At 38.9% G+C, this 12,997-nt stretch overlaps 1 protein-coding gene across 11 annotated transcripts in view; it reads left to right on the top strand.

The window, feature by feature from the left end:
* LOC129733884 (homeobox protein abdominal-A homolog) overlaps positions 1 to 12,573 on the top strand; it is a 35,002-nt gene extending 22,429 nt beyond the window's left edge. For 8 of the 11 annotated variants that reach the window (XM_055695553.1, XM_055695545.1, XM_055695538.1 and 5 more), the window contains 4 exons: positions 9,254 to 9,477; positions 9,545 to 9,835; positions 10,450 to 10,469; positions 10,705 to 12,573. In XM_055695553.1, the coding sequence (XP_055551528.1) occupies positions 9,254 to 9,477; positions 9,545 to 9,835; positions 10,450 to 10,469; positions 10,705 to 10,744 (575 nt within the window). In that variant the 3' untranslated portion in view covers positions 10,745 to 12,573. Of the gene's footprint in view, positions 1 to 9,253; positions 9,478 to 9,544 lie in introns of all 11 variants that reach the window. The other 3 variants (XM_055695518.1, XM_055695502.1, XM_055695528.1) reach the window with 3 other exon arrangements.
* Positions 12,574 to 12,997: the final 424 nt, after the last annotated feature.

Below are 12,997 nucleotides of genomic sequence, written 5' to 3'. Positions count from 1 at the left end.
ACGTGAGTTCAAATCGTTTACCCCTTCACGGACATATTGGCCCAGTAGCGTTGCAATCCTGTCGCGAAAAAGTGAACAAAATTCGATGCTAACCCCCTTTAGCTTGAAAAGTTATGATAAATTTTAAATAGCTGTAGCGTTTAAATAGCAGCATGTCAATTTCAATCGAAAATTTATCGGAAATAAATTGTGTTGCTAAGAGAATCAACTATTGTACTACAACACAAAAACGTTTTTATCCCCAGGGGTTTATTATTTTTATCAATTCGAAATATGTCGCCGGCCATTTATTGGATATGTCAAAATTCTACATATATTGTTATTAGGTACAACCTGCAAATCTCTATAAATGTGATAAGGCTCTGACGAGCCAAAATACATGCCGAGTTTCACAATCAGTAAGGCTGCGTGCGTGGGTGAGTACGGAGACCATTTAAGAACTATTTGTAGAAACTTTCGAACTGAATCGAAGTAAATCAACTTCCAATCTTCTCAAAGTTTATAATACTGGTATTACAATTCGCCTTCCTTCTGTCGTTCTTCGAACGATTAGAAATGGAGTTTCGCTAGAATTATATACTGTATTATATTTTGTACGAATTCCTGAAAAAAACATTTAAGTTTATCAGGAAAAATACGTGATCTTTTTACGTCCAAAGTTTTATTTGCTACGTAATTCGGCTCCGCTTTCGTTTTATTTGTGAAATTCTAAACTACATATGTTTAACGGAGTAGATGAATATCTAAGATAGGGCTATTAATATTTTTTAAGAACAGCTATTTATCTTGGTAAAATAAAGCTACTCGGAGATTTTCGTGAAACTGCAGCGGGATATAATTAAATTAAAGATTTTAAGAGTTTCTGCTAGACACAACGTTAATGCGAGAAGACTTTTTTTTTGTAATCAAGTACGGTCGGCGCTCCTATATTCACCTCAACACTTATATTGTTCTCATCATTCTTGTTTATCAAATCGACCGTTTTTATATTGCCTAAGTAAAACATTCGATTACTCGATTAAAGCGAGTGGTAAAAACATTTAACTTTGGGATTTTTTTTCGTTCAAATGAATAAATGAGAGTGATGAGTAGGGGTGGACGATACGGCTCTTTTGCAAGAGCGGCTCTGAACCGCTTATTCACGGTTCTGAACCGGCTCATATGAACGGCTCATGGTTCACAATGATTCACGAGTGTTGGCAGTTCGTGTTGTCTCGGTAAATTTCGGGTCCGCGCGAACCAAACAGTTTTGGTGCGCTCAAAGAACCGTGGTTCTTTTTCGTGAGCCGTTCGTTCTTTCGCTCTTTTTTAAGAACCGGTTCATATGAACGGCTCGTGAGCCGTTCGCCCATCTCTAGTGATGAGTCGAACATAGGTGTTGGGATGAATTTAGGAGCGATTACCCTACTCTTATAATGCCCCTGTGCTGAAAGACACTTTAAAACTTGCTTTATTAGAATTGGAACTTACTTTTGATCATATTGTGGCGCTCTTGATGGACGGATTTGGTCGGGAATTTTGTTAGCCTCACCTGTTTAAACACTCTGCAAAACGACTGTCTTTTTTGTTTCAACATGGATGCCGAAAAAAGGGATAAAATGTGCACAATTATTTGGAAAATCCATTGTGATCTGCAACTAGGGTAGCAAAACCGCTGAAACTGCTCAGTAATATCGTATGGCGCGTTATCAACAACATGAGGGAACATTGACGACGATTGGGAAGCCTCAAGCCAATCATTGGAGTGGAACTGTCGATTTTGAAGACCATCAAAAGAGAATCCCAATCTGTCAGACTGTGGTTTGGCTAGAAAATTCAGTGTACAGTGCAGTGTAGTACTGTGAGGAGAATTCGATTCTGGGAAGGACTCAAGCCGTATCGAGACAGTAAACAACCAAACCGGACCATAAAAAAGTGTGGCCAAAATTCGTGCTCGAAAGCTATACGACAAAATGCTGAAGTTTGACGTGTGTTTTCTGATGGACGAGGAAATCTATGTAAAGGTTGATTTTGGGCAAATATCAGGTCGAAAATTTTAGTTGGTAATGGTTCGGGGAGATTTTCCAGTCAAATTTATGATTTGGCAGGGCATTTGCAGCTGTGGCAGGAAAACGAAAGTTTTCGTTACAAATAAAATAATGACGTGGGAACTGTACCAAAAAGAGTGGCTCCAAAAACTTATTCGATCCCACGACCATCCCATGATGTTTTGACAAGCTGTCATTACAACAAAGTTGTTCAAGAATGGTTTGCAGAGAAAGGGGTCCAGTTTGTCCCGAAATATCTTAACCCAACCAATTGCCCTCAGTTTCGTCCTACTGAGAAATACTGGGCAATTATGAAGAGAAGACTCAAGGTAAAGGAAAAAGTTGTCAAAGAGATCAATCAGATGCAGACTTGGTGGAATATAATAGCCAAAACGATGGATTCAGAAGGTGCGTCATCTAATGAGCCGCATTACAGGAAAAGCTCGAGTATTCTTTCGAAACCGTGACGAATAATTTTATCTGTATTTACTCTTGATAGTATGAATAAAATGCTCCACTACACGCAATTGTTTTCGTTCTAATATTATTTGAAGCAAGCTTTAATGTTTGGTATTACTTTCCTTAGACAAATTAATTCCATTGTACACAGCAACTGATTTAAATTATCTTTCCATTGAATGAAGGGCTAAAATGTGTTGAAATAGTCCAATCGTAGAAGTAAGTTAATCATGAAAGTATATTAGAGTATTGTTATATCTAGCAATAGTCATACTACACACTGGTATACAATATGCGTAATTTCGGAACCAGCATGGTGTCCAGCAACCGGGAATCAACTTTAGACGTCATTGCAAGATGCAAATTCCGGTTTCTGAAAATCAATTTAATATAGATAAATATTTTCCAATATGGGTATTGCCGACACCTAGAGGCCGAAAGTCGATTCCAGATGTCATTTTGAAATTTAAGATGGCCACTTCTGGTTTCTAGAAAAGATCTCAACATTACTACATACCACTCAATATGCTTTGTGCGTTTTAAGAATATTGGTATTGTATGGATTATTGTAATACATTGATTACACCACTGATAAACACTGGTTTTTCCCTAGAGCTCAAAAGGGAAAAAACGAAAGATTATAGTTTATAATCATTCCGTTAAATTGCGGTACTCCTAGCAAAGACAACTTTTTCAGAGATTTAAATGAGTTTTCCTGTAAGCAAACGTATTAGTGACGAACCCGGCGAGCAATTACTCTGTGGCCTTTCGACGCTCTTCCGCATTCACTAGAGGCACCAAAATTCACAGGAATCTTTCGCTTAAGGTTTGTTCCACTAAGTATTTGGCCGTTTCCTTTTATTTACTGCAGCGCCTCTAGTTTTCGTACAGAGAATTACAGAATTTGATCTGGAAGCTTTGTTTGCTTAGTGTGGAAAAAATCGTCAGGATTGGTACACCCGTAGAAAAGTTATCCAAAATGGAACGCGAGAGACGAGAAAAAAATGTGCACACCTACGTTGAAAACCCAACATGGTCAGGTGGAATGATTGCCAAGGCTCTCAAACTACCGAAATCGACTGTGAATACCGTGCTCAAACGTTACCGGGACACCTTGACGGTGGATCGCGCTAAACAAAGTAAACAATGAAGTGGAACATTGAACCGGAAACTATGAGGTCATCAGGGCAGTTCGGAATCCTGGGGTCTCCCTCCGTGATTTGACTAAAAGGTTCAATGCAGCCAGCGTTGCAAAGCGAGCTAGAGGCAAAACCTCTCTTCTCCTTTCTGCTTGAGAACGAGACATATGCTACGCTTCTCAGGTCTTTCGCACACACGCTTTCGAGATACTCGTTATTCTTCATGCATTACCCTGAGTAGCAGCTAGCGCGCACCGACACGCAAAAACTCTTTTGTATCGCTACTCAGCAACTGCAAAAGAGTACGCGAGTTCCTATTAGCGAGTAGGAGTACTCGACTAAAATTGCTCAACTAGGAGGAGTGTTTGAAGAACTGTGCTAGAAAACGAAAATGTTTTCTACATCCCCCCTGTTTTGCTAAATGCCGACAACCGACAGTGGGGCGAAGAGGGTATCAAATTGCTTTGGTGAGTTTTTTTTTACAGCAGTCTAATTCAAAACCAACTGAAGCAAACCACTGCTGAAGTCGCCCGACACCTTATTAATTTTATGTCCCTTCGCAACCATTGCAAAGCATCTTGGAACAATTGTTTTCGGCTGATCATTTTGCGAGTAGGGCAGTAGGTACACACGAGGAGAGTAGATGGGAGTGTGTGCATATAATCTCGGGAGTGAATGCGAGCAAGAAAGAAAGCGAAAAAGAATGAGAAATAGATTGAATGGACAATTCTTCAGTGAGTGGTAGCGGTCGCAACGAGAACCTCACATGAGGTGTTGCATGCCGCTCACGAGCGGGACTAACAACACTGAATTCAGTATATAGTACAGTTCGTCGAATCTGTATGCGTGAAGGATTATGATCGTATCATGCCAGCAAATAACCCAACAGAACGTGGTTGCCAAAACCCTAGCAAGAAAGTTATACGAGCAAGCCCTGACAGAGTGCAACGGCTGTATTTCTATGAACGATGAAACATACAATCGACTTTGGACAAATCGCTGGTCGAAAATTTTACCTTGCTAAACGAAGAATGCTCCAGATAGGTCAAATTAGTTTTCGCGGCTGAATTCGCGCGCAAGTTGATGATTTTGCAAGCCATCTGCAGCTGTGGAAAGAAGACAAAAGTTTTTATCACTGGAGCAACCATGAATGAACAAGTTTACAAGGAGAAGTGTCTTCAGGAGATAGTTCTGTCTTTCTTCCAGTCACATGAAGGCCCCGTGAAGTTTTGGCGATCTAGCTAGCTGCCACTACGCCCGGGATGTATTGGAGTGGTACAAGCAGAATAATATGGAAGTCAACCGTGAATTGAAGAAGTGTGGCAAATCAATCAAAACATCATCTGATATGGTGAAGTGGTGGAAAAAAATGGCCTATACTGTTAATGTTGCCACTGAGCTGAAATTGGTGGAAGGTATTCGACGAAAAGTTTGAGAGTTGATCGGAACAGCAGACAAATTATGTTTCTTGTATTTTTCTTTGAAGTTCAATCTCTGCAAAAACACATTTTACCAATTTTGTACGTTATTTCCTCATATTGAAATCGGAAATTGTATTCGGCCAAATTCTAAATGAAACAAAACTTATGTCGACTAGTGTTATTTGGAGTGATATTCAAGTTATAAATGTAACAGTAATATTCAAGCGGTGAGTTGAGTTGAGAGCAGTCGATTTTTTCGATTTTTTCGATTTTTTTTAGATAACACCAAATGTGATATGTAATTCTAAGACATTTGGTATCAAACAAAAATTTCGATGTCGGCAATCTCGAAAAAGCGAAATTTTGACCGCTTTGAGGCACCATTTTCCGATTGAACTGAAATTTTGTAAGAGGATATTTATCGAGAAGAAGAAATTTTTGAGTCCTACCGCTAAACGTAACGAAAAAGGTTAGCAGGAGAATTTCTAATCCCAGAAAATTGTTTTTTTTTTCAAATAAAAAGTCACAGTTACTTTTGAGGTATCTTGCATAATTCGAAAAATAGGCTTGAAACCAGTTTTCTACCACGTTTCTTTTTGTTACATTCGAAGCACAAGTTTATAAATTTCATTTGTTAAGGATATGAGAGGCAGTCTAAGCTTTTGGGATTGTAGTACCCATTATTATAATTTCTTTCAAATCGGTTAAGTAATTTCTGTGATAAAAGAATTTCATGAGTTTCACATTTTGATACATCCGATTATGATGAAATTCAACAGCAATCTATGGGGCAACTAGATTCTTCATTTAACACTAGGATTGTGAGAATTGGTTCAATCATCTCCTAGAAAAGTGACTGAGATTACAAAGTGGTACATACACAATGTACAGAAGAGGCCTAGCTCATCTAACTGGCTCGGCTAAATCTTTATAGAAGAAAGGCAAACAGTAGGAAAGTTTTTTGAATTTTGATCTTTGATCGCCTTATGGAACTAATAAAAAATCTTTGGTTGATTTGTATCACCAGAGCAAACATAAGGGAATGTTTTGATACACTAACTATTTTCGAATCTTGTGCCTTTTAAAATTCGAAGTAGACATTTCTTGGTTTCTACAAAGTTTCACCTCAAAATTAATTCAAATTTTGTTCTTCAAGTCATTCGACTATTAAAACAGGTACCAAAAAAATTAAATGCCGAAGTTACTACCGCGTAAAATGTTTGCCAATTTATGTGGGTTCACATAACATTGTTTAAAAAAACTAAAGAAATGAAAATTGACCTGTTGACCTGTAAAATCGTTAGTCATAAAACCTATCGGTAAGAGTAATTACTTTCTCCCAAAATCTGCTAATGTTACAACATTCAGTCAACAGTTCACTGGTACTCCATAAACTCAGAGGCCTCACCGTCGATGGCGTCATTTCTACCACACTGACCTAACCTCTACAGTGCATCAATCAGTTTATCCGTCCGGCGGTGGAATCAGAACGAGAAATAGTTGTTGCTACTTTTTGATTGCGACTGTCGGCGGCAGAGAGAATTATGTCCCCTCCCGTGCGCCGTCTGGTTGTGTACCTTAAAATAATGAAAAAAAAGATTGTTAAACCCATCATCTGTAAAATATGGCTTCAGAAGCGTTGCTTGGAATTTGCAGTTATGAGCAGGGTTTATTATGCACTTGCTGAAACGACAAAACGCCTGCACTGTTGATTGTCCAGCCAATTCATGGTCAGTGGCAGTGCGATCTTTATAACGCATTGTCCAAGTCCCACGTCGCCAAGCGCGCACGACGCACTCCCTACGAAGCGGTGACCGCAAAAGTTATCTCCATAAATAGAAAGTGGTAAAACGGCTATAAAAGTGTGTGTTCACAATGTATTTTTATTATCAACTTGCCTAGTAAAACTACTAATAAAAGCGATTATATCCACTGTTATTTTGCTGGCTGCCTTGTGGTCGTTAACATATGAATTCACTGCAGGACGCTACGCACATTCAAATGGCCTTCCTCTTAACCGTTGTTGCATTTGCTGCTGTACGTTAAACTCACACCATTACTACAAGAGCACTCCATTCGAACAATCGGTTTATTCGTGGCTAAGTTGCATCTGCACCAGTGTAAAGTGCAAGCATGGAATGCATTTCCACCCAATGTCACTCGGAGGTGGCAATCAACTTTTCAATTGAATTCCATTTGAAATTATTCCAATTTGCAACCAATTTCTCCCCTGCCGGTAGCACCGAATGAAGTATCTGGGCCATGATTGGCCAAACCGGTCTGCCCAGCGGGATGAGGCGCTAAGGGATACTAAACGATAAATTATCACGCTGCTGGACTTGAACCATATGGAAACCATCAATAATGTCTCGCACCGAAAGCTAGCTGCCTGGTTGGCTGAGGGTGCGAACAGTCGACCAGTTTCTTCTTCACCTGTTGGAAGTGTGAAGGAAATTTGTTTTCCACTAACAAATCGTAAACCGGCTCATTGAACAAACAAATCCAAAACCTCTGCTGCGGGCACGGATGTTCCTAGTACGAGACGATTAATCAAAGCCATCGTTAAGCACGGAAATTAGAGTCGATTTCGAAAATGGTAGCCTACATAGGCTATTACAGTCAATTTCATATCATGTTCGATTCCCTGAGGTCGTAGTCTTCTCGGTTTACAACTGCCTCTTTGTTTGAGTATAATCATGGAACATTACCGTACTAAGCATACACGATATTAGTATTGTTATTGCGTTTAATGTGCGTTTACAGCTTATTATTATTACAACTTTGTATTTGCATTTTCCTGACTCCCACTTGCTTCGAATGGGGGCATAAGGGTCTGGCTAGAGACACGGCACTAACTGTAATTACGAGTACACATACAACGCCATAACAGCAAATAATAAATACACATTTAGTATGTACCGCTGCTTGCTCACTCGCTCCATTGGCAGCGCTCCTGCATACCGACGATGCGTTCGAGATGAAACTTTGTGCTTCAGTTTGCTTGCTGTTTGACCTGCCGGGAAGAGATGTGTGGATTGGCAGAAAAAAAAGCCCGATGAAAATAAATAAACACCGACGTCGTTCGTGGTCTCGAATTGCTAATTTGTTTAATTATTTGAACGATGCAAGCATTCATTACGCATAGCAGACCATTTTTGATCCGTCGAAAAACGATACGGTGGTTAATATGTAAGAAGTTTCGAATCATTTGTATCCTGGATTAGACACTTATGTAATAAATATGGGCTTATCAGCGTGACATATTTTATTAAAACGCGCTCTTCGAACGAATATGGGAGTAGCTAAGAAGCATCTGTCTGCTAGAGCAATACGCTTTCCCGACGGTGCGATGACTAGAAAATTATCTCCAGCCAAACATTCCTCACTGCTGACGTCAATTAGTACGTTCAACCCCTAAAGATAGTAGCAAGACCCCCTTGGGATGGTTTGTTTCGGAACATTGCTCGACTCTACCACTACGAAGACAATGGCTTCATTACGTACATCTTCACCATGGTGGCGGCACGAGCAAATAGGAAGGATCAACATGGCTCTAGAATTTAATATCGAGCCACATAAATAAACGTCTTTCACCCTTCGCATTTTCGCCCCAGCAAAGCAGGAGAAAGTTTCCAGAACTTGATATCGGCGGACGGAGATAGGGAATCTAACATAAGTAATTTTCCATTCTTCTCGCGCAGCGGAATCGAAAATTTACGAGCGTCATATTTTATCATCAATGCCGTCCCCATGCGGCGTAGCTGCAGTATACATACACATACACACCCAGAAAAGGGTGTGAAAGCGGCCATCTTAAGTCAATTAACTGATCGTTAGGTGCATTCTCCCTTAACTCCCATGAAAACGTGGAGACTTTTTGATTTAAAACTTTCGACGCCAGCTGAAGTTAAACAAGAAACAAGTTTCCAACTTCAACTCTCTAAATTTTATTACCCTTTTCATTGTTTGAAAAGAAACAACCTTTTTTTCTGTTCCGAAAACTTTCTCTCGATATCCTGTGGATCCTTTTTTTTATCTAGCTTGCTTACCTTTACCCGGTAACAGTTGCGTCCGTCACAGCCGAACGCGCCGCAAACTCTTTGGGAATAATATCGACACGCTCTCTTCTACCCTTTCCTTTGTGTTACACCTTCTGAACGCTAAACAATTTCCTTTCTTTTTGCAACTTTTACCTTCTTCCTGCCAGGCCCGAACGGATGTCCCCGTCGACGAGGCCGCCAGACATACACCCGCTTCCAGACACTGGAACTGGAGAAAGAATTTCACTTCAATCACTATCTCACCCGCCGACGAAGAATTGAAATCGCACATGCCCTGTGTCTGACTGAGAGGCAAATTAAGATTTGGTTTCAAAACCGTCGAATGAAATTGAAGAAGGAACTGCGAGCGGTGAAGGAAATTAACGAGCAGGTGAGTATCAAACTTTAATAAAAACGACAGAATAGAACTGATTTTCACCTTGCCGTTTCGATTGCAGGCACGGCGCGAGCGTGAAGAACAAGACAAGATGAAGAACGAATCTTTGAAATCCGCCCAGCAGCACCACAGTCACAAGCAGCAGGAACAGACGATCGTCGGTTCCCAGCAGTCCAGCGGAGGCGGAGGCGGTGGAGGTAGTACTAGCCTTGGCAGCCATCTACACCATCCGTCGATAGTGGCACAAAACGATCTGAAGCTGGGCCTCGGCAGCATGGGCGTTGGCGTCGGAGGGAATCTCAGTATGATGGGAGGTCTGGATAATAAAACCAATCAGGATATACTAAAAGCAGTTAGTAAAGTTCATTCTTAAAGCATAGTTTTCATTTTCCCGATTCTCTCACTTTCTTGTTTTCCCTCTTGTTTTGTTTCTTTTCTTTCTCGAGTAATTGGAGACATTTCATTTTAAATGAAACGAAGGTCACATCACTATTGAGTGATAGACCGTTTTCCACTAAAAAGTTATTTTTTTTTTTTGATTTTATGTTTGTTTCGATAGTAGTACTCCAGCGTACTGTTAAAGTGGAGTGCTAATTGCTGCAATACAGTTCAGTTGCGTGATTATCGGAAAACAAGAGAATGCGTTATTGTTGCTTATTTCTCTCCTCTATCGCGATGAGTCTAGCTTTAAACATTTATTGCATGCATAATTGCATGTTATCCTCATTTTAGTTCACTGACAAATATGAAGCATCGTTCATTCTTGTTTCTGCGTAAATTAAATTTATCTCGTTGGAACAAGGACTATTTCTTCGTTGACTTGCTCGATGCATACGTGAACACCTCCACGTTCTTTTCCCCAGAGTGACTCGAGTTTAGTTTCTACTCCGTGTTGATCTAGCAGATGAAATTCTAAACCAAAAACATCTCTTTTCTCTCCTTTCCTTCTTACGACTGATTTTACAGGTGATGCAACATAACAAAAGGTGGGAATGAATTGAAAATATTCGAAAAACTACGCTTTAGACTGAACTGGATTGAAATAGAACATCCCATCTGGAATATCCTTTCATACGAGCAAAATTCCCTTGCATTCCATATATTTTGACGACTGCTGCTCCCGATCCTGTAGTGCGATTCCCCAATTAATTCTTATGTTTCTTTTTTTTTCTCTTTCGTCATGCTATTTTTATGTCAACTACAAACCAAAAAATACTACAGCGCAAACCTGAGTACTAGAGACGTCGTCGGTTCAATTTAACCGAGCACGTAAATAAGCCACAACACACAAAAACACACCGACATACGTAATGCACACAAAAAATCTGAATAGTAGATGTATTCAATTATAAACAAAATCGAAGACGGAAAGCCAGCAAATAATAATAGGATGAAGCCCCCAGGACCCGATAGTGGATCATAATCTGAGGATGCATTGTGACTGAGAGTGAGCAACAACAATCGAACAGGCAGCATCAGCAGCTTACCGATAACCTGTATGAATGGGAAAATTGTCTAGAAATATATCTCCTATTGCTAAGATGAAAATCAGAGAAAAAGTAAAAGTAATAACAAATATACGTACTAGTGCTAAGAATCTATTTTTTTTTCTACAAAACCGCAGTATGATTTGTAATCATATATATGAGAATTATACACTTAAATGGACGCGTAACGTTTTAATCGATTAACAACAATAGAAACACTGAAACTCCTCGGTTCAACACTATCGCGTTTCGCTTCGTTGAAAGAGAGAGCGAGAGCGCTAGCGGAAACAAACAACTGTGTTAGGTAAAATTTAGTTATGTAAAGTGGACGTACTCATTAACTCTAGCGTTTGATTCTGTAAGGATTCGATGTAAAGGTACAATTTCGTCAGTCAAGTGTGCAGTTTTTCACCCCTTGCCGACTGCAACTAGGACTGGGTAACATACGTAATTAAACTATGAATAACTCATTAAATTATAATTAAAGAAAAAAAAACAAAAGCAGTAATCGAAAATCTGTCCAGTGGCTAGAATTAATATTAGCGTGAAAAGTTGCTACAAAAAAAAAAGGAAAAAAAAGAAAAACAAACAATCTATAATCATGATATTTTCGTCATTTTTTTCTCAAAAGTGTCGGACTGAACCCTAGAAACAGTTTTAAATTCCTTTTGTTGATTTTCTCTTGTGTAAATTTGTTACTATTTTATATTGTCAAACTTAGAGAGCCGTACGTTTAGTTAGCGTGATGACGAGATCTATGAATAAATTTCTAATGATTAACGCAAATATTTCGTTTTTATTATTTGAGACTTTTAGGCGATTTGAGGAACAACTTTAACGCTCGTTTGTTCGGTCTTCCAGTGCACTGCCCGGTTTCATGTCTCGGTTCTCCGTACCATCAATTCATAGCAGCAGTGTTGTGTACGTCGCTAGATGCACTCAAAGTGCACTTCGGCACTAGTTCGTTTCGCATATCAATCAAATCAGTTTCGTTCGTCAGATAACAGAACGCATCTTTTACGTTTTCCTCAAATCAATTACGTTTTCTCAATTTGTTAATAGTTTTTTTCTCACACCGTTTCGCGTACAGCAACAAACGTGAAATATTCATTCGAACATGAAAATCTATACCATTACCTCCAGCCAGCGAAAAATATATAGGGAAACAGTTTTCTTTATTGTAAACAGAGCTCAGTTTCAGATATTTTTCCCAAGGAAGCTGTATATAGTACATGAATATTGTCACCAGATAATGGAAATGAAATACGTAAAAATAGTCAGGGTAGAATAGACAGCAAATATAATATACTCAACTGCAAAATTCATTCCAAACGACTAAATCAATCCTTCACTTTATTCTTGAAAATCTCGCCATAGAAAAAAAAATGCAAAATCATTGTCTTGATCTTATCGAAATTGAAGTAAGTCTCTCCAGTCATAGTTTTGAGCAATTGTCAATAGCTGTTCTTGAAAAAACAAAACGTAAATTATTTGCTGTAATATGCTGAACCATATAATACGTAATATTTGGTGAATCCACAGAAGCATTTTAAAAAACTAGTAATAAACAAGAAGAAAACATGTAAATTATAATAATTACTAACGATATTGTTTTAATAGTATAATAAAAATATAAGAAATACGCCCCCGTACATGTTAAATTGAACAGTGTCAGAAAACCTGCGATAAATAATGAAACCAGCCAGCCATATTAACTGGATCTAGGTGATACAAGAAGTTGACTTTGACTTGCCTATATATTCACCGTTCAAGTGCAGTACTGTTGTGAGGTCAATGTGTCATGCATCAAACAATATATGTGAACAAACGGAAATGGCGTAATTAAAAATTTGTTTCAGCTTGTCGGGAACGTAGCACACTGATTGACAGTAACACAAAAAAGGGCAATATGCAAATAGATTGACAATTTTGAGCCAGTTAAACGGTGTATAAATTGGTAATACTATTGAAGAAAACTGAACGAAAAAGCATATTTATTTAGTTCGTTGTGGTAAGAAAACGGAAAA

Source organism: Wyeomyia smithii, chromosome 1 (genome assembly GCF_029784165.1).
Source record: "Wyeomyia smithii strain HCP4-BCI-WySm-NY-G18 chromosome 1, ASM2978416v1, whole genome shotgun sequence".
NCBI lineage: Eukaryota > Metazoa > Arthropoda > Insecta > Diptera > Culicidae > Wyeomyia > Wyeomyia smithii.
Note: the sequence above shows the minus strand (reverse complement) of the source record. Positions and strands in the feature narration are given on the sequence as shown.